The 19545-nt window shown below is 45.1% G+C and overlaps 1 protein-coding gene across 1 annotated transcript in view; it reads right to left on the bottom strand.

Moving 5' to 3' along the window:
* The window catches only part of LOC121006124 (keratin, type I cytoskeletal 19-like), a 44707-nt gene that overhangs the window by 922 nt on the left and 24240 nt on the right, over window positions 1-19545 (bottom strand). The window contains exons 3-6 of the mRNA XM_040439065.1: window positions 13645-13801; window positions 13107-13268; window positions 5167-5292; window positions 2860-3077 (exon numbers count right to left, since the gene is read on the bottom strand). Of these exons, the coding sequence (XP_040294999.1) occupies window positions 2860-3077; window positions 5167-5292; window positions 13107-13268; window positions 13645-13801 (663 nt within the window). The remainder of the gene's footprint in view (window positions 1-2859; window positions 3078-5166; window positions 5293-13106; window positions 13269-13644; window positions 13802-19545) is intronic.

Below are 19545 nucleotides of genomic sequence, written 5' to 3'. Positions count from 1 at the left end.
TCCTGATGACAGAGGACAACTGGACGGCAGTCCCTAGCTTAGAATATGTGCAGGGAAGACAGACAAGACAAAATACGGAATGTGAACGGACCGGGTCAGAACCAAGAGGGCAACGCAGTACAGAGGGTTAAGCAAAGAATGGTCAGGAAAAGCCGGGGTCAAATACCAGGAGAGTCGAGAAGTACCACAGGAGTCAACAAAGAGTAGTCAGGTGGGAGCCGAGGTCAAAATACCAGGAGGGATGCAAAGTACAGGAGGAGCAGGCAAAGGATCGTCAGGGAACAGGATCAGGTAAGTATTCAAGAGTCAAACAAATCGCCAGGAACCTAAAATTAACAGGCAACCTGTGGCCAGCAGGCTGCCCGTTAAATACTGACTAGATGGGGTCATGTGACGTGGCCAGCGTCACATGACCCGCAGCAGGAAGTATAGCTGAGCACCGAGTGCCCAGCTCGGTGCTCATATCCCGCCTGGTTGCTGGGGGAACTGGGGACGCCAGCCATGCGGAAGAGACATGCACGGCCAATCCGTCTCGCCCCTTATCACCAAGGAGACGAGGACGCTATGCGTGTCCTCGCTCCTGCATAGACACGGGACGCCGGCGGCGCTGAGGAGAGTGAGCGCCCCGGCGTCTCGTGACACAGACCATAGGGTGTCTCACTGTTGAGACCCCAGAAATCATCTGTAATCTGTGGGGAACTATGCAGAAAGTATTTAACTCCACTGCAGCACCACCACAAGAAGAACTCATTCAAATAAATGGACTATCCATGAAATGGACAGACGTGCTTGGTCCTCTAGAGTAAGAGATGCCTTTTACATTTGCTCCGGTCTAATAGATGAATGGAATAGGCATAAGGCCATCATGGGATAGGCATAAGGGCATCCTTCATATAAGATAGGGCCAGGGGCTATCCATAGTATTCAGTATATTGGGCAGACTAGATGGGCCAAATGGTTCTTATCTGCCGACACATTCTATGTTTCTATGTTTCTATGACCCTACTACTAACTCTGAATTCCCTCAGTGGGTACTTTTGAATGAGCTTTCCAGAAATAGACTGCTACTTTATCAGTTTCTGACAGATCTCAATAACTTATTATTGGTCCATCAGGATTCTGTTTTTATTTTGATTGGAAAAGCTAATGGAAAGGTATTGGTTCAAACATGTCTGTCCTTGCAATAGACATAAAGTACCACAAAGCCCAAACATGTCCCACCTTCTCCTTGCTACATCCCTGCACTGAGGCCTCACCCAGAGGTTTAATTCTGGGCCCCAGTGCAACATCTGGACAAGGTCCTCCACCTGTGCTTTCTATACTGGTGTCTTCTTATGAGGCAGAGGGGTCTTTAGGCGATTGCTACCTCTGCACCCCATAGCTAAGCCCCTGACCTCACCTGTCCAATCTTGGATGATAATTGAAATTAAAATATCACTCGCTACAACCTTTTGGCAATTAATCTGATGAACAGAGTACTTAAAAAGGTTAACAGTGGTTTATTCCTGATAGTGGGTCATTGAGCCCCATTCGCTTGTTAGAGGGCACCACTGAAGACAAAGGAGTGTTACATACATATTGAGGACAGTTGATCTGGACATAATACCCTTCCTCTAGACCCTAACATACCCTTATTCCTCTATAACCCCAATCTATAGTACATTATAGCTATCAACATGGGCTTTTACTAACAAATTATGTAGACTATGGCCTACTTGTATTAAAACCGGTGCTTCAAACGCTAGTCTGGAAAAAATTAAGTGCGTCAAATGTATTAAATGGCACATGTCTCTTAATAGATTTGATCTATGCTGCCTATGAGTAGGGGTAGATGTGCACCAAAATTTGTGCCATTTCCTGGCCTTTGTATTAAATAAATCTGTATGAAAATTGTAGACTATCATTTGTAACTTTTATGTATTTTTTTTTTACTTGCATTAACCAATTAATATAAATGTGCCCTTGTCTATTCCATTAGGTTTATGAAATATTGTTGAGTGACAAGTTTAGTCACTTGATTATCCTGTAGCTTTCCTCGAATTTTATGACTGCCACTTTAATCCTAATAAAGTTTTTAATCCCGTCACTGATCTCTATAGGGATTAACTGTTTATAACCCTAAATGCACTCTCACTATACCAGTAACAGTGAAGCAACATTCTACTTTTGTCTACGTCACTGTCTTAGATAAGGAGTGCTACAACCCAAGCTTGTGCTTTTCTTTGGTCGAAGGAAATAATCAATAATATTATACAGCAATTCTTATTTTCACAGTACTTTTATATAATCTAATAACTCAGATCTGGACATTACAAGAACAACTATGTAAGTTTCCTGATGTCCTACAGCTAATTTGTCAAACTGAAGTGCTCATCACAGAGGACAGTTTTCTTTACTTTGAAGTAGATCCTCCATAAGTGTGCCAGTTTCTCCTTGATATCACAAACCATCAGTTGTGAACCTACAGAATGACTAAAATAGCCCATGAATACAGTCTAATAGACAGTAGGAAACGCACTTTTGTTAGCACGGTGGGACACCTGCACAGTCTGCATAATTTGCCCCTGAATTATCCATAATTTTTGTTGGAATCCAAACTCAAAAGAAATGAAGGGAAGTAAAAAGACTACACAACTGTACTGTAGAACCACTACATTATGATTAACACTGGGCCTCAAGAAAGTCATGGTGTCCGTTTGGTCTATGTGCTATAGAGGAGTTCACTGGTACTACAATAGGGTCCAAGCAGAACAAAGAAACATCCTGAATCTTTGAAAGACGTAGAATTTGTGGTCAACAGGAGTTGTCAATATATAGCCTGTCCTTATTCAGGAAGGATATAAAATGACCATTTCTCACCTCGTTGCTCCATCCAGGAGACTACGATAGGTTGCAATCTCAGCCTCTAGTCTGTTCTTTAAGCTCAATAGAAGAGTAAATTCGGAGACCTGGTGGCCAACATCTCGACGTGTTTTCTGAAGTAGCGTTTCTATGTTATTAATATTTTCTTGAACTTCTGTTAGCTGCATTGAATTTTGGGCATCAATATTCTCCAACATGGCAACTGCTATATTTTTCTGTCAATACAATAATGTCAATGTATTATTCAGGTTATAGTCAGAGCAATAGAAGAAAATGGGGGTGTTGTTAGGTCTCATGCGCTTGCAGAGCCAAGTTCGCAGAGCATGTATGAGTTCCTGCGGCTGTGTTCTATAAAACCATAGGCATTCTGTGTGCTGCAATATGGTGCTTCTATATGACACTACATAGCTGTTGAAGGGTAGAATAGCTTCGGAATTGCGTATCTGATGGAATGTGCCATATTTTTCACTCAGATTCAGTAAAGTAAGATTCCACTGAACTTTATAGGCATAATTTTACAAGACGTTTACAGACATAATAGAAACAGCTTAAAATTGAGGTATTATACTGTACTAAAAATGGAGCAAAGACTGGGGCGTGACAGCTAGAACACCTACAATTTGATATAATTATGTGTATTATGACATGGTTTAATGGAATGACAGATAATAATGTCTCAGTTGATATGAATAAGGGGGGGAGCAAAAATATAGTAGCACTGATGCATTTCATCATACGATGCAAACAATCTATAAAAGTGAAAATAATAGTATAACTAATATAAGAGTGTAATATAATACAATACTACAGTGTAATAGATTCTATAAAGTCAGTCTCTTGATAGCAGATTATTAGTGGCTAAGGGCTCTTTCACACCTGCGTTCTTGTCTTCCGGCATAGAGTTCCGTCGTCGGGGCTCTATGCCGGAAGAATCCTGATCAGGATTATCCTAATGCATTCTGAATGGAGAGAAATCCGTTCAGGATGCATCAGGATGTCTTCAGTTCCGGAACGGAACGTTTTTTGGCCGGAGAAAATACCGCAGCATGCTGCGCTTTTTGCTCCGGCCAAAAATCCGGAACACTTGCCGCAAGGCCGGATCCGGAATTAATGCCCATTGAAAGGCATTGATCCGGATCCGGCCTTAAGCTAAACGTCGTTTCGGCGCATTACCGGACCCGACATTTAGCTTTTTCAGAGTGGTTACCATGGCTGCCGGGACGCTAAAGTCCTGGCAGCCATGGTAAAGTGTAGCGGGGAGCGGGAGAGCAGCATACTTACCGTCCGTGCGGCTCCCCGGGCGCTCCAGAGTGACGTCAGGGCGCCCCAAGCGCATGGATCATGTGATCTCATGGATCACGTCATCCATGCGCATGGGGCGCTCTGACGTCATTCTGGAGCGCCCCGGGAGCCGCACGGACTGTAAGTATACCGCTCCCCCGATCCCCGCTCCTACTATGGCAACCAGGACTTTAATAGCGTCCTGGCTGCCTTAGTAACACTGAAAGCATTTGGAAGACGGTTCCGTCTTCAAATGCTTTCAGTACACTTGCGTTTTTCCGGATCCGGCGTGTAATTCCGGCAAGTGGAGTACACGCCGGATCCGGACAACGCAAGTGTGAAAGAGGCCTTATCTGTATCCTGATTATTTGGATTTCCACTATCCATGTAATCCATATATATTATATAAAAACAGGAATATATTAAATTAGTGTCCTTTATTTGATGAAAAAGGTAAAACACTTATATCAAAAACAGGGTTATAAAAACCTGCGGGTTCGTTTCAGTATGCCGTCCTCATCAGGCATTCACCTGTGCACTCAGTCGGTATCTCTTTCTCTGGGCAAGTTCATTCAAAATAGGGAGCAATGGCACTCCGGTATGCTATGTTTTTACAGCCATTTCAGAGAAAATTGATTCATTACCACGAAACGTGAGAAACTTCGGCTTTGCGCAAATCAAATTTTCCTGAAATTTGGATCGGTCAATTTGTTTGACTTCGATTAGCTCAACGCTACTATTATCTTTATCATTCGCTATAGTTTTCCAATTTGTCTGTAAAAAATGTTGGCTGTCTGTGATTTTGGGATAAGTTGTCCAGAAAAACGAAAAATTCTGGTTGGCAACCCTAGTGTGGGGGCAGACAATGAGACAGGTATAGGACAGTTTTGAGAAAAATTTGTCATGTTTTTCTGACCATGCACAACCCCTTTAAAGGGGTTGTCCAGGATTAGGAAAAAAAAGTTTTCTTGAAAAAGAATCTACTTCCAACAAAAATGCTGCAGATATACGTAAACCACTGACCTTATTGAGTTCAGCCTCGGATTCCATCTCCAGTTCTTGCACCTTTTGTCTGTATTCCTTCAGTTCTTGCTTGAACTTCTCTAAATCACTAGTGTTTATTTGGATCTCCATATTCCACTGCTCCACCTGTTGGATACATGGTTGATTTGTCTTTTTTACATCACTAAGTAGAGTCATTTAAAGAGAATCCGTCACCACCTTTCTGTTACCCTACGTGATGAGATGGCAGCGGGAGAACTGGTATAACCTCGATCACCTGCTGAGTATGGATTGCTTTCTCCCTATTAGGGCTCACGCACACAAATGTATTTTTGTCCGTGTCCGTTCCGTTTTTTTACGGCCCGTATGTGGAACCATTCACTTCAATGTGGCCTCAAAAAAACAGAAATGCCTCAGTATGGGTTTCATGTCCATTCCGCAAAAAAATAAAACATGTCCTATTATTGTCCTCATTACGGACAAGGATAGGGCTGTTCTATTATGGGACAGCTGTTCTGTATCCGTGTTTTGCAGATCCGCAATTTTCGGACCACAAAACAACAACGGTCCTGTGCATGAGCCCTGACTGTGCATAGGGAAAAAGCTATCAATCATTGGCAAATCGTTGTATAAGAAGAGCGCACTGCTGCTCACTCCTCTGAGCCTCCTCTTTTTTCGGTACAGAGCAAATATCTGGCATGGAGACGGACCATGCCAGATACCCAACGTTCCTGTAGGTAATCGAGGAATTGCAACCATAGTGAAGCACTGACTTCCTCCGTACATTAAAAATGTTTTATTATACTCACAAGCAGAAACTTGATTAAAACGTATGTATAAAATCACAACGGTGCACAATCACAGGTATCGCCCGAGCCGGGTTTCGCTTACGCGCTTTTTCAGGAGCGCACCTTTCTGCTTGTGAGTATAAAAAAAACATTTTTAATGTACGGAGGAAGTCAGTGTTTCACTATGGTTGCGATTCCCTGATTCCTACAGGAAGGTTGGGTAGAGGAGAGGTACCTATCTGTGGCGCTTGATGGTCCGTTTCCATGCCAGATATTTGCTCTGTACAGAAAAAAGAGGAGGCTCAGAGGAGTGAGCAGCAGCGCGGTCATCTTACACAACAATTTACTGGATTCTGTGATTTTAACAACACATCGAGGACCTCCAGCGTGATGAGTACAGATACGTATCTAAGCGACTTTTTTTTATTGTGATCAATCATTGGCAGGTGGGCAGGGCCATCCCAAGGGTGGACGGGGCTCATAAGTAAGAGGACTCACAGCATGATGCCAGCACTGCTGCTAATAAAAAGTAATCTTCTCAGAAACTACATTTTGGACACATATAACAGAACCCTGGAATCAGCATACCTGCTACCAGCTTATACTGCCCTCAGAGAGGTTGTGACAGATTCCCTTGGAACTAGTATACTATTTGTCTACTTTTCAAGGAGGACAGGTCTCAACTCAGCAGAGTAAGATAAAGCACTCTACTCAAGTGTATAGAAAACCTTTGCAGGTTACTCAAGATCTCATCAAGATCTGTTAGGATGGGCATAGGGCGGCAGAAGAACAAGAGCCTTCATTTGTTCCATATAATGATATAGAGAATGTGATTAATAGCATTGCTTTTGTTTTTGCAGGTAAAACCAAGCTATGTAATACTGTGCAGTCTAAGAAGGAAATTCAGAAATTACAAGCCAACCTGGACAATCTGAGTCTTTGAGCATCCCCTTGGCAAATAAGATTCAAAGTGGATGAATGCACTGTAAAGTTATACATCTGGGTACAAGTAATTTACATGCATTATATGTCCTAATAGAAGCATCACTGGGAGGGTCATTAGTAGAGAAGGATTTGGGTGTCCTTGTAGATCGTACACTTGTAACAGCCGCTGCTGTGCGCCGCTGTTCCCCTGCTTACCGCCGCGGTCCCGGGCGCCATGTTCACGGGTGATCTGCTGCCAGTGTTTCCTTACATCCCTGGCCACAGCATGCTTGCTGCTTGTTTCCTGCAGCATTTCCTTAAAGGCCGGCGCAAGTCACTTCCTGTGCTTTATGGGATCATGTGACCTCGCTAACCAATCTTAGCCCTCCTGCACATATTTAAGTGGCTCAGCCCCCTTCCCAGATGCCTCAGTGTCAAGGTCCTTGTGTCCTGCTAAGGTTCCTGATATCTGCTTGTATTCCTGTCTCATACTTGTATTCCTGGACTCTGCTACCTATTTGATCCCTGCCTGCTTGCCTTGACTCTCCTGTTGCTGATCCGGATTGCTTGACCTATACCTGTGCCGCCTGCCCTGACCTATTGCCTGTTTTACTTCACCTCTGCCTCATCCTTCGTTCCTGCCCTGTTGCTCCTGGTTATGACTCAGCCTGCTGACAATGCCTGTACCTCTGGTACCTTGCTCAGGTACCTCCTGGTCTGCCTGGACCAGCTGCCTCATGTGCCAATCCTCCTCAAGAGGTAGCGACCTGTGTTCCCTCCGGGAAAGCTTATCTCCACTATCAGGGGTATTGTGAAGATCAAGGGGTTTACTTAGACAATGCCCTTAGAGGAGGTAAGACATGTGGCACAGTGGATTTACACCCGCTGGTTCATGACAACACTAAATAACAGCCTAAATGTCAATCAGCTGCTTTTAAGGTCCGTGGAATACTGTCATTTGTTAAAGGAACTCATGGGACAGGGATGTAGTACTACCACCCAACAAAGCATTGGTGATGCCCTGGAGATGGAAAAAGAGCAAAGAAAGGCATCTAAATTGATAAACAATAAGAAGGATCTTAGTTATGTGGAAAAAATAAAAGCATTAAAGGGGTTGTCTCATCATAGACAATGGAAGCATATTGCTAGGATATGCCCCGATTGTCTTATAGGTGCGGGTCCCAGTGGTGGGACCCGCACCTATATTGAGAACGGAGCCACGCAAGGTGGTGGCTGGAGGACTCCGGTCCAGCCACCACCAAGCAGGCTCCCCATAGAAGTGAATGGGAGCATACCGCGCATGCACGGTCCCCGCTCCCATTCATTTCTATGGGGTTGACGTAAATAGATGAGCCAGTGCTATTTTCGCCGGCCCCATAGAAAATTAATGGAGCGTGGCTGCACATGCGCAGTGCACCCTCCTTCACTTGCGGGGCTCCGTTCTCCATATACTGTAGGTGTGGGTCCCAGTGGTGGGACCCGCACCTATAAGACAATAGGGGCATATCCTAGCGATATGCCCCCATTGTCCATGATGAGACATGTCTTGAGCAGAGACATAATTAACTTAAAAGTGTTTTCAAGTATTTAATATCTGATGACCTATCCTGTGGTTAGATAAGTCATCACAATCTGATTGGTGGCGGTCCTGTGAGTGCCGTGGCCTTCTCGCAGCTTACCAAGCACAGCGCTGTGCACTGTATAGCGGCTGTGCTTGTTATCGCACTCAGCCTCATTCACTTGAAGGGCACTCAACTGTGCCTAGGCCATGTGACCGATGAACATGTTATCACTGGCCTAGGAGAAGTGGTGAGAAGGCAGCGGTTCTCAAACTGCTAATCAGCGGGGTTCCCAGGTGTCGGACCCCCACCGATTAGATACTGATGAGTGATGACCTATCCTGACTATAGGTCATCAGTGTTAAGATCTAGGAAAATCCATTTAAATAACTGTCAAATATGAAAACATATGGTTAAAAGCTTTTCCATGTAAAATCCCTTCAGAAGACAAGGCAAACTCTCCATCTAAAAAATAGAGGTTCAATATCCAGAGCCAACAGTTCTTTACCATAAGACCTGTGAATCTGTGCAATAGGAGGTGGTCACAGCAGTCAACATAAGACTTACATAATGGTTATGTAAAGGTATAGAATTATTTTTAGGAATATTGATCCATTCTGGTCACCTCCCCTTCCCTTCATCCACATCCAATCCTATCCTCTGGTAGAACTTGATGGACATACAGTATGTTTTTTTCAGCCATACTATGCAACCTTCACAAGGCCACAACTGAAGCGTATCCACAATAAAGCCATAAATAATCTGTCGCCTCCTTACATTCCTATACTACTTTCCTGATACATCCCCACATGTAATCTCCGATTCTCAAATGACCTTTTCCTTTGTTCTCCTCTTGTCTGTTCCTCACACAATTGTCTACAGGATTTTTCACGTGCATCTTCCATACTCTGGAACTGAATACCTCAGCACATCAGACTCTCTCCCAACATACCAACCTGCAAAAGCAACCTGAAAACTCACCTCTTCAGGAAAGCCTACCATCTGCAGTTCCCCAGACCTGGGGGTATCTGCTATTGCATTGTAAATAGGTATGTATTTGTATTGTATATTGTGGCCATATATTCCAGTAAGGAATGGTTGGCAAGGAACAGGGCTAATCACCCTGTTCCTGCTCTTTTGGTAGGAGTAGGCAGGTCCTGCTTCCTGCCAGGAGGTGGAGTTTCTGTTGATAGACAGAGAGGAGAGGAAGTACATGGCAGAGCTCCTGCTCCTGTAAAGTATTCTCCAGAGAGGCTAAGTTAAGAGATCCTCAAGCAGATATAGGAATCAAAGAGCAGAGTGAACTGCTAAGACTAGTATAAAAGACACTGCTGTGAGTTGAGGGACTACGGGTAAGACACCCATCATGGAAGATTACCAATAGGCCAGTTACAATACAAGTCTTCATATGCTAGTGGACATCTACAATTACAAGTGCTAAATTGCAGCGATCCTACCTCTATATTGTTACTGGGGCCAGAAAATTGCACTTGGATTCCGCTGTTATTTAATGTTCCTGAATTTCTAAGTTGAACTTAGTAAAAGAGACTTCTGGCCTCATTCTTTAAAACTAAAGTAGCAATGCACTGATCCCAAGGGAGCCTGAGGTGGTACACCGTGACACAACATTTCATCAGGGCCACTATCACTCCCATCCTCAGCACTTGCGCCTCAGGGGCTTGTTGCACACTTACAATATTTGAGCAGCTTTTACCCTCTCCTACTGTCTCTTTCCCCCTTCACTTGTAGATTATAATCCATCATGGCAGGGTCTTCACCCATTATGTATGTGTACCCCCTTTTAGATGTACCTTATCTTAGAATTAATGACACTTTAAAATAAATATTAATGATGATACCAGGCAGTACAACCTGACAAAAGAGCAGTACATCCAGGCCTCCATCAACATAATGATGATAGGACCTTTATAGCAATTTTATGGCACATCACTAAATCATTAGTCTGATGCAAAAGATTATTTACATGCCTGACATACAAAAATTATACAAATATAATTATACAAATAAAAAACTTATGCATGGATAATCATATAACTATGAATTTAGCATTTGCATGGTAGATTTTTTCATTCATGTAAAGACTCTATGCTGAATATCCCTTTGTACCATGTATTAAAAGCAGTAATAATGTTTTCTATGCAATTTCACCTCACAGGTTATTTCAGTTTTTTGCCGTTTTGACCATATAAATTGCTATCCGTACACATGAAAAGGAATTTTGGTTAGGATATTTACTAGTTAGCTGATGCCATATGAAATCAGTCATGACTTAAAGGGCATCTGTCAGAGGATTTGATGTGAAGGTATCTCTGTTTGTGCCATGGTCATACACTGCCTGTCCAAAAAAAAAAGTCGCCACCTGGATTTAACTAAGCAAATAGTTATGAGCTTCCTATTGGATAATTACTGCATGGGCGATTATCTTTAAGCTGGCAATAAGTTATTTAACCCCAACTGGTGCAATGAGTTGCTTCTCATTTCTTAAACAACCATGTCGAAAGACACATTTCGTGGTCGTGGAAAAGATGTTAGTCTGTTTGAGAAGGGTCAAATCATTGGCATGCATCAATCAGAGAAAATATCTAGGGAGATTGCAGAAACTACTAAAATTGGGTTAAGAACTGTCCAACGCATTATCAAAAACTGGAAGGATAGTGGGGACCCATCGTATTCCAGGAAGAAATGTGGCGGGAAAAAAATCCTGAATGATCGTGATCTGTGATCACTTAAGCGTTTGGTGAAATCAAATCAAGGAAAAACAACAGTAGAACTCAGGGCTATGTTTAATAGTGAAAGTAAGAGCATTTCCACATGCACAATGCAAAGGGAACTCAAGGGATTTGGACTGAACAGCTGTGTAGCCATAAGAAAACCACTAATCAGTGAGTCAAACCAGAAAAAAAGGCTTCAATTTGCTAGGGTGCATAAAGTTTGGACTCTGGAGCAATTGAAGAAGGCCATGTGGTCTGATGAGTCCAGATTTACCCTGTTCCAGAGTGATGGGCGCATCAGGGTAAGAAGAGAGGCAGATGAAGTGATGCACCCATCATGCCTAGTGCCTACTGTACAAGTCTGTGGGGGCAGTACTATGATCTGGGGTTGATGAAGTTGGTCAGGTCTAGGTTCTTCAACAGTATGTGCTCCAAGAATAAGGTCAGCCGACTACCTGAACATACTGAATGACCAGGTTATTCCATCAATGGATTTTTTCTTCCCTGATGGCACGGGCATATTCCAAGATGACAATACCAGGATTCATCGGGCTCAAATTGTGAAAGAGTGGTTCAGGGAGCATGAGACATCATTTTCACACATGGATTGGCCACCATAGAGTCCAGACCTTAACCCCATTGAGAATCTTTGGGATGTGCTGGAGAAGGCTTTGCGCAGCAGTCAGACTCTACCATCATCAATGCAAGATCTTGGTGAAAAATTTATGCATGGATGGAAATAAATCTTGTGACATTGCAGAAGCTTATCGAAACAATGCCACAGCGCATGCGTGCCGTAATCAAAGCTAAAGGCGGTCCAACAAAATATTAGTGAGTTATGAGTGTGTGACCATTTTTTTTTTGGTGGTGACTTTTCTTTTGGACAGGCAGTGTATGTGCATGCATTGCTGAGAAAAATTATGTTTTAATATATGCAAATGAGCTTCTAGGAGAAACGGGGGCGTTGCCTTTATACCTAACGGCTCTGATCTTTCTGCAACTGCTGCACTCTCTTGACATTTCCACTGCCTGTCCCTGTTTTCAAAGTCGAGAGGACGCAGCAGTTGCAGAGAGAGTAGAGCCTCTAGGTGTAACCACAACTCCCCCGGTGCTCCTAGAGGCTTATTTGTTTATATTAAAAGATCATTTTTCTCAGCATTGCGGGCACATATAAACATGGGACCAACACAGATACCTTCAGCTGTCAAGCGCACATGTAACAGGTCAGCCAGTTCATAGGTACAAATCTGCCTTTTTAGGGTTTCTTTTCTCAATGCAGTTTTGATTTAAGTGCAAACCATACTTTCCAAAGCACTGAGGACCTTAATGCACTGGCTGGCAAGTCGCTGTATATAAAGAATGGGGCATAACTCACCTCAGAGATGCCCCTCTGCTGCCTACTGGGTCCACACTGGTAACCACTTCCTTCTCCAATGTTGACACATAGGAAATAGCAAGAAATTCCTGATCAGTCAACGACTGGCTGAAGTCGGTCACCACTGTGGCTAGTGATCTGTTGAGTGGACGTTTCCTACTATTTTGTGGGTGACGAGATATGAACTGGAAGCAGACATTAGCCACTTGGTGTTAATTAGGTATGGTAAGGCTGGGTTCACACTTGAGCGTTTTACAGCGCGTTCAAACGCGCTGTAAAACGCTCAACACATGAAAACCAATGCTTCCCTATGGCCCTGGTTCTCACTTGAGCGTTTTACAGCGCGTTTGAACGCGCTGAAAAACGCCCTACGCTCAAACAAGTTCTTGAGCTTCTTTGGGGCGTTTTGTCGCGCGTTTGCAGCCATAGGACACTGCTGTTAATCACACAAACGCGCGTAATACGCGCGTTGACTATGGACAAAAACGCGCGACAAAAACGCGCGACACAAACGCGCGTTAAACGCGCATATCAAATACGCTCAGGTCTGAACCCAGCCTAAAGGTCAATAAAGATCACTTACCTTTTTCTCAAACACATTTTTAGCCTCGAATCTCTGTTTTTCAACCAACTGCTCATATTGTGCCCTCATCTCTTCCATAATTTTACCGAGATCCACAGGTGGTGCTACATCTACCTCCACGTTGACAGCGCCTGTTCTTTTCTTAAGAAGCTCATCTATTTCCTGATTGGCGAAATAAATAAGATATACAAACACATCATATATAGTTATATAACGCATAGTATTGGGGTGCTCACCTCAACCAAATACCTACTGTAAATGACATACTGCAGAGTGTGTTTTACTCCTGAAGACTTACAGTAAGTTAACAAAAAGGGCTGTCCTAAAGTGATGCAGGATAGCTCTTAATATTTAAGTAAGCAAGATGTATCTTTAATGGGTAATACATTTCATACAATATTTGAAACATTGAAGCTTAAATGCAAGCTGGACCATGCAGCCATGTATGTCATATGTCACATCTTTACCTGTGGTCCTCAACTGCTAAACTTTTCAAAGCTAATAATAGAACTTTATTACTGAAACTATGATTACTGACCTCCTTGTGGTTCTTCGTAAGGAAGATAAGTTCCTCCTTCAGACCCTCGATTTGCATTTCTAGCTCAGCCTTGGTAATGGTAAGCTGATCAACCACCTTGCGTAATTCAAATAAGTCTTTCTCCCCAGAGAGGCGGATCACTTGTTCATTTTCAAACCTAGAGAGGAAAATAGTGGGAAGATTTTAATTTTTCAGTATTTTTTTGTGGTTCCTGTGTTTTGTGATCTGCCAAGGGACCAGGGACAGAAGTAGACTGTATTCACCATTTACAGGCGCCACAGCTCCTATATATATATATATATATATATATATATATACATACACATACATACAGGTGAAACTCAAAAAATTTGAATATTGTGCAAAGTTCATTTATTTCAGTAATGCAACTTAAAAGGTGAAACTAATATATGAGACAGACTCATTACTAGGGATGAGCGAACCCGAACTGTATAGTTCAGGTTCGTACCGAATTTTGGGGTGTCCGTGACACGGACCCGAACCCGAACATTTTCGTAAAAGTGCAGCACGCCAGACCTGCAGGGTATAGCGACAGTGAGGTCACGGTTATGGGCAATCGAGGGTTACTCACTTTTTGGAGGAGAACCCTGGGCAGGCATGCGACAGTGAATGAGAGGTAGACACAAGTTCCTCTGGGGCACACTCTGTATGGAGAGACCTGGCCTGATGTCGGGTGAGGTGCCCTGGATGTTGCAGGTGTTTTGAGTGCCTGAGGCAAGGTCCCTTTAAGAATCGTGACGCCAGTGCCTGTAACGGTGGCACACCGATTTGTAGGAGGATTAATAGAGTACGCAGTTGGTAAACCAAACGTTGCTTTACTTCAGGAAACAGTCCAACTTTATACAAGCAGTTGCAGTAGATGATAATGCAGTCCTTGATAATACAAATGCACAGCAGGTTTACTTCACAATATGGCAGGTATAATCTTGCAAGATATTTTAAGGGCAAACAGTTAATGCTTTGCAGTACAATGCTGCTCTATCCCCTCAGCTATTCTAGCTGGCTGGATCCCAAGGCCCGGATGCCTAATTGCTGGCTTGAATCCTTGGTATATATAATCCTTCCTCCAGTATTGGCACTTGCTTTATATTAAACACTTCTGCCCCTCAGGTTACTTAGCTGTACTTGTGGTATTGTCCTTGCTGTGAGGGATACTGCAGGTGGCTCCCAGGAGGTGCATCTCCTACTACTGGGGTGTCTTCTGAGCTAAATGAGGCTCACTTGATCTACAGGCAGGCTAGAGTTCTTCACTAGCCTCCTGGACGTAACTAGCAGCCAGGGCTATCAAGCTGCATGTCAGGAGGAGGCCCTCAGCATATCTCTGGCTGGTGCCTTCTCACTTCTGTCTCCACAGACTCCTGACTATGATCTAACTCCTCCCTGTCTGGGCCTGGACATTTATACTAGGGGCTCCCTATCTCCCTCTAGTGTCTAGGATGCCTAACTACACCCTAATAGGCCTGCTATGCATGACACAGGGGAAAACATTGCATGTAAAAACACATAGAAAAATACATTAAGGTGCACAGTTAAATGTAGTATTACTGTCCCTTGTGAGCAGGAGTAACACGTCACCCAATTGACCCTTGTGTAGTGCCCACGCCTACCTAGTGGGACACTACAAAAGTCTGGGTTCGGGTTCGGTGTTTGGCGCTTTCTTGGCGCTTTTTGAAAGGCTGCAAAGCAGCCAATCAACAAGCGTCATACTACTTGCCCAAAGAGGCCATCACAGCCATGCCTACTATTGGCATGGCTGTGATTGGCCAGTGCAGCATGTGACCCAGCCTCTATTTAAGCTGGAGTCACATAGCGCCGCACGTCACTCTGCTCTGATCAGTGTAGGGATAGGATGCAGCTGCTGCTGTTAGGGCGAGATTAGGCAGTGATTTATTTACTGAAGTGATCGATATACAGCTGTGTATCATACAACCTCTGCTATTCAATTGCTCACTGTTTTAAGGCTGCCCAGAGCGTTTTTCAGTCACTTTTTTCTGGGGTGATCGGCGGCCATTTTGTGTCTTGTGGTGCGCCAGCACAAGCTGCCACCAAGTCCATTTTTAACCCTCAATAGTGTGTTAGTTTTTTTGCTATATCCTACATCAGGGGCTTGGCAGTGCTTGCTATTTTATTGAGGGGTAAAATACAATTGCCAAAATAGCAGTACCCTAAATCTGGTGTTTCAGCTGTGGCTAGCCAATTGTAATACTGTCTGCTGCCTGCTGAAACACAGTTTTTGTTCTGGGTTGAATACAATTCCCAACTTAGAAATTCCCTAAATCAGTGGTTTCTGCTGTATCAGGCCAAGGTTAAATCTATCCATATAAGGGTATATTAGATTGAAGGTGCGGATAGGGTCATCCTCAATAACTTCACACGCTACCGTGCATTTCCAAGTCTAATTCTGTCCATAAAAGGGATACCTGTCATCCAGGGCCTAAATACTAGGCCTACAATTTATATTCAGCTAAATCTGTTGTTACTGCTGTGGCTGGTCAATCTATTTAGTGTCCGACAAAGCACAGTTTTTGTTCTGGGTTGAAATACAATTCCCAACTTAGCAATTCCCTAAATCAGTGGTTTCTGCTGTATCAGGCCAAGGTTAAATCTATCCATAAAAGGGTATATTAGATTGAAGGTGCGGATAGGGTCATCCTCAATAACTTCACACGCTACCGTGCATTTCCAAGTCTAATTCTATCCGTAAAAGGGATACTTGTCATCCAGGGCCTAAATACTAGGCCCACAATTTATATTCAGCTAAATCTGTCGTTACTGCTGTGCCTGTATTAGTGTAATACGGTACCTAAATAGATAGCCAGATAGTGTTAGGTGCCTGTAAAAAAAGGCCTGAATTTGAATTCAATACATTGGGCCAAATAATTTTTTTCAAATTGTGGTGAACGGTAACAACTAGGAAAACATCTAGTAAGGGACGCGGACATGGTCGTAGTGGTGTTAGTGGACCCTCTGGTGCTGGGAGAGGACGTGGCCGTTCTGCCACAGCCACACGTCCTAGTGAACCAACTACCTCAGGTCCCAGTAGCCACCAGAATTTACAGCGATATTTGGTGGGGCCCAATGCCGTTCTAAGGATGGTAAGGCCTGAGCAGGTACAGGCATTAGTCAATTGGGTGGCCGACAGTGGATCCAGCACGTTCACATTATCTCCCACCAAGTCTTCTGCAGAGAGCGCACAGATGGCGCCTGAAAACCAAGCCCATCAGTCTGTCACATCACCCCCATGCATATAAGGGAAACTGTCTGAGCCTCAAGTTATGCAGCAGTCTCTTATGCTGTTTGAAGACTCTGCGGGCAGGGTTTCCCAAGGGCATCCACCTAGCCCTTCCCCAGCGGTGGAAGACATAGAATGCACTAACGCACAACCACTTATGTTTCCTGATGATGAGGACATGGGAATACCACCTCAGCACGTCTCTGATGATGACGAAACACAGGTGCCAACTGCTGCGTCTTTCTGCAGTGTGCAGACTGAACAGGAGGTCAGGGAGGAAGACTGGGTGGAAAACGATGCAGGGGACGATGAGGTCCTAGACCCCACATGGAATGAAGGTCGTGCCACTGACTTTCAGAATTCTGAGGAAGAGGCAGTGGTGAGACCGAGCCACCAGCGTAGCAAAAGAGGGAGCAGTGGGCAAAAGCAGAACACCCGCCGCCAAGAAAGTCCGTCTGCTACTGGCCACCGCCATCTGGGACCGAGCACCCCAAAGGCAGCTTCAAGGAGTTCCCTGGCGTGGCAGTTCTTCAAACAATGTGCTGACGACAAGACCCGAGTGGTTTGCACGCTGTGCCATCAGAGCCTGAAGCGAGGCATTAACGTTCTGAACCTTAGCACAACCTGCATGACCAGGCACAGCAAAGCATGAACTGCAGTGGAGTAAACACCTTAAAAACAAGGAACTCACTCAGGCTCCCCCTGCTACCTCTTCTGCTGCTGCTGCCTCGGCCTCTTCCTCCGCCTCTGGAGGAACGTTGGCACCTGCCGCCCAGCAAACAGAGGATGTACCACCAACACCACCACCTCCGTCACCAAGCATCGCAACCATGTCCCACGGCAGCGTTCAGCTCTCCATCTCACAAACATTTGATAGAAAGCGTAAATTCCCACCTAGCCACCTTCGATCCCTGGCCCTGAATGCCAACATTTCTAAACAACTGGCCTATGAAATGCTGTCATTCAGGCTGGTGGACACAGACAGCATCAAACAGCTCATGTCGCTTGCTGTCCCACAGTATGTTGTTCCCAGCCGCCACTACTTCTCCAAGAGAGCCGTGCCTTCCCTGCACAACCAAGTATCCGATAAAATCAAGTGTGCACTGCGCAACACCATCTGTGGCAAGGTCCACCTAACCACAGATACGTGGACCAGTAAGCACGGCCAGGGACGCTATATCTCCCTAACTGCACACTGAGTAAATGTAGTGGCGGCTGGGCCCCAGGCGAAGAGCAGTTTGGCGCACGTCCTTCCGCCGCCAAGGATCGCAGGGCAACATTCTTTGCCTCCTGTTGCCTCCTCCTCCTACTCGGCTTCCTCCTCCTCTTCTTCCACCTGCTCATCCAGTCAGCCACACACCTTCACCATCAACTTCAGCACAGCCCGGGGTAAACGTCAGCAGGCCATTCTGAAACTCATATGTTTGGGGGACAGGCCCCACACCGCACAGGAGTTGTGGCGGGGTATAGAACAACAGACCGCCGAGTCGTTGCTGCCGGTGAGCCTCAAGCCCGGCCTGGTGGTGTGCGATAATGGGCGAAATCTCGTTGCAGCTCTGGGACTAGCCGGTTTGAAGCACATTCCTTGCCTGGCGCATGTGCTGAATTTGGTGGTGCAGAAGTTCATTCACAACTACCCCGACATGTCAGAGCCAGTCTCTTCGAAGTGACTCAGAGGGAGGTTGTTTGCAACAGCAGAAGCCAGGTACAAATGTGGCCAGACAGGGCCCACTACTGGAGGATGAGGAGGATGAGGAGGAGGTGGAGGTGGAGGAGGATGAGGATGAAGCATGTTCACAGCGGGGTGGCACCCAACGCAGCTCGGGCCCATCACTGGTGCGTGGCTGGGGGAAACGCAGGACGATGACGATACGCCTCCCACAGAGGACAGCTTGTCCTTACCTCTGGGCAGCCTGGCACACATGAGCGAATACATGCTGCAGTGCCTGCGCAACGACAGCAGAGTTGCCCACATTTTAACGTGTGCGGACTACTGGGTTGCCACCCTGCTGGATCCCCCGTACAAAGACAATGTGCCCACCTTACTTCCCACACTGGAGCGTGATAGGAAGATGCGCGAGTACAAGGGCACGTTGGTAGACGCGCTACTGAGAACATTCCCAAATGTCACAGGGGAACAAGTGGAAGCCCAAGGCGAAGGAAGAGGAGGAGCAAGAGGTCGCCAACGCAGCTGTGTCACGGCCAGCTCCTCTGAGGGCAGGGTTAGCATGGCAGAGATGTGGAAAAGTTTTGTCACCACGCCACAGCTAACTGCACCACCACCCGATACTGAACGTGTTAGCAGGAGGCAACATTTCACTAACATGGTGGAACAGTACGTGTGCACACCCCTCCACTTACTGACTGATGGTTCGGCCCCATTCAACTTCTGGGTCTCCAAATTGTCCACGTGGCCAAAGCTAGCCTTTTATGCCTTGGAGGTGCTGGCCTGCCCGGCGGCCAGCGTTTTGTCTGAAAGTGTATTCAGCATGGCAGGGGGCGTCATTACAGACAAACGCAGCCGCCTGTCTACAGCCAATGTGGACAAGCTGACGTTCATAAAAATGAACCAAGCATGGATCCCACAGGACCTGTCCATCCCTTGTGCAGATTAGACATTTATAACTACCTCCCCTTAATCATATATT

The sequence above is a fragment of the Bufo bufo genome, chromosome 6 (genome assembly GCF_905171765.1).
Source record: "Bufo bufo chromosome 6, aBufBuf1.1, whole genome shotgun sequence".
Classification (NCBI taxonomy): Eukaryota; Metazoa; Chordata; class Amphibia; order Anura; family Bufonidae; genus Bufo; species Bufo bufo.
This window is presented reverse-complemented; position numbering and strand designations above follow the sequence as displayed.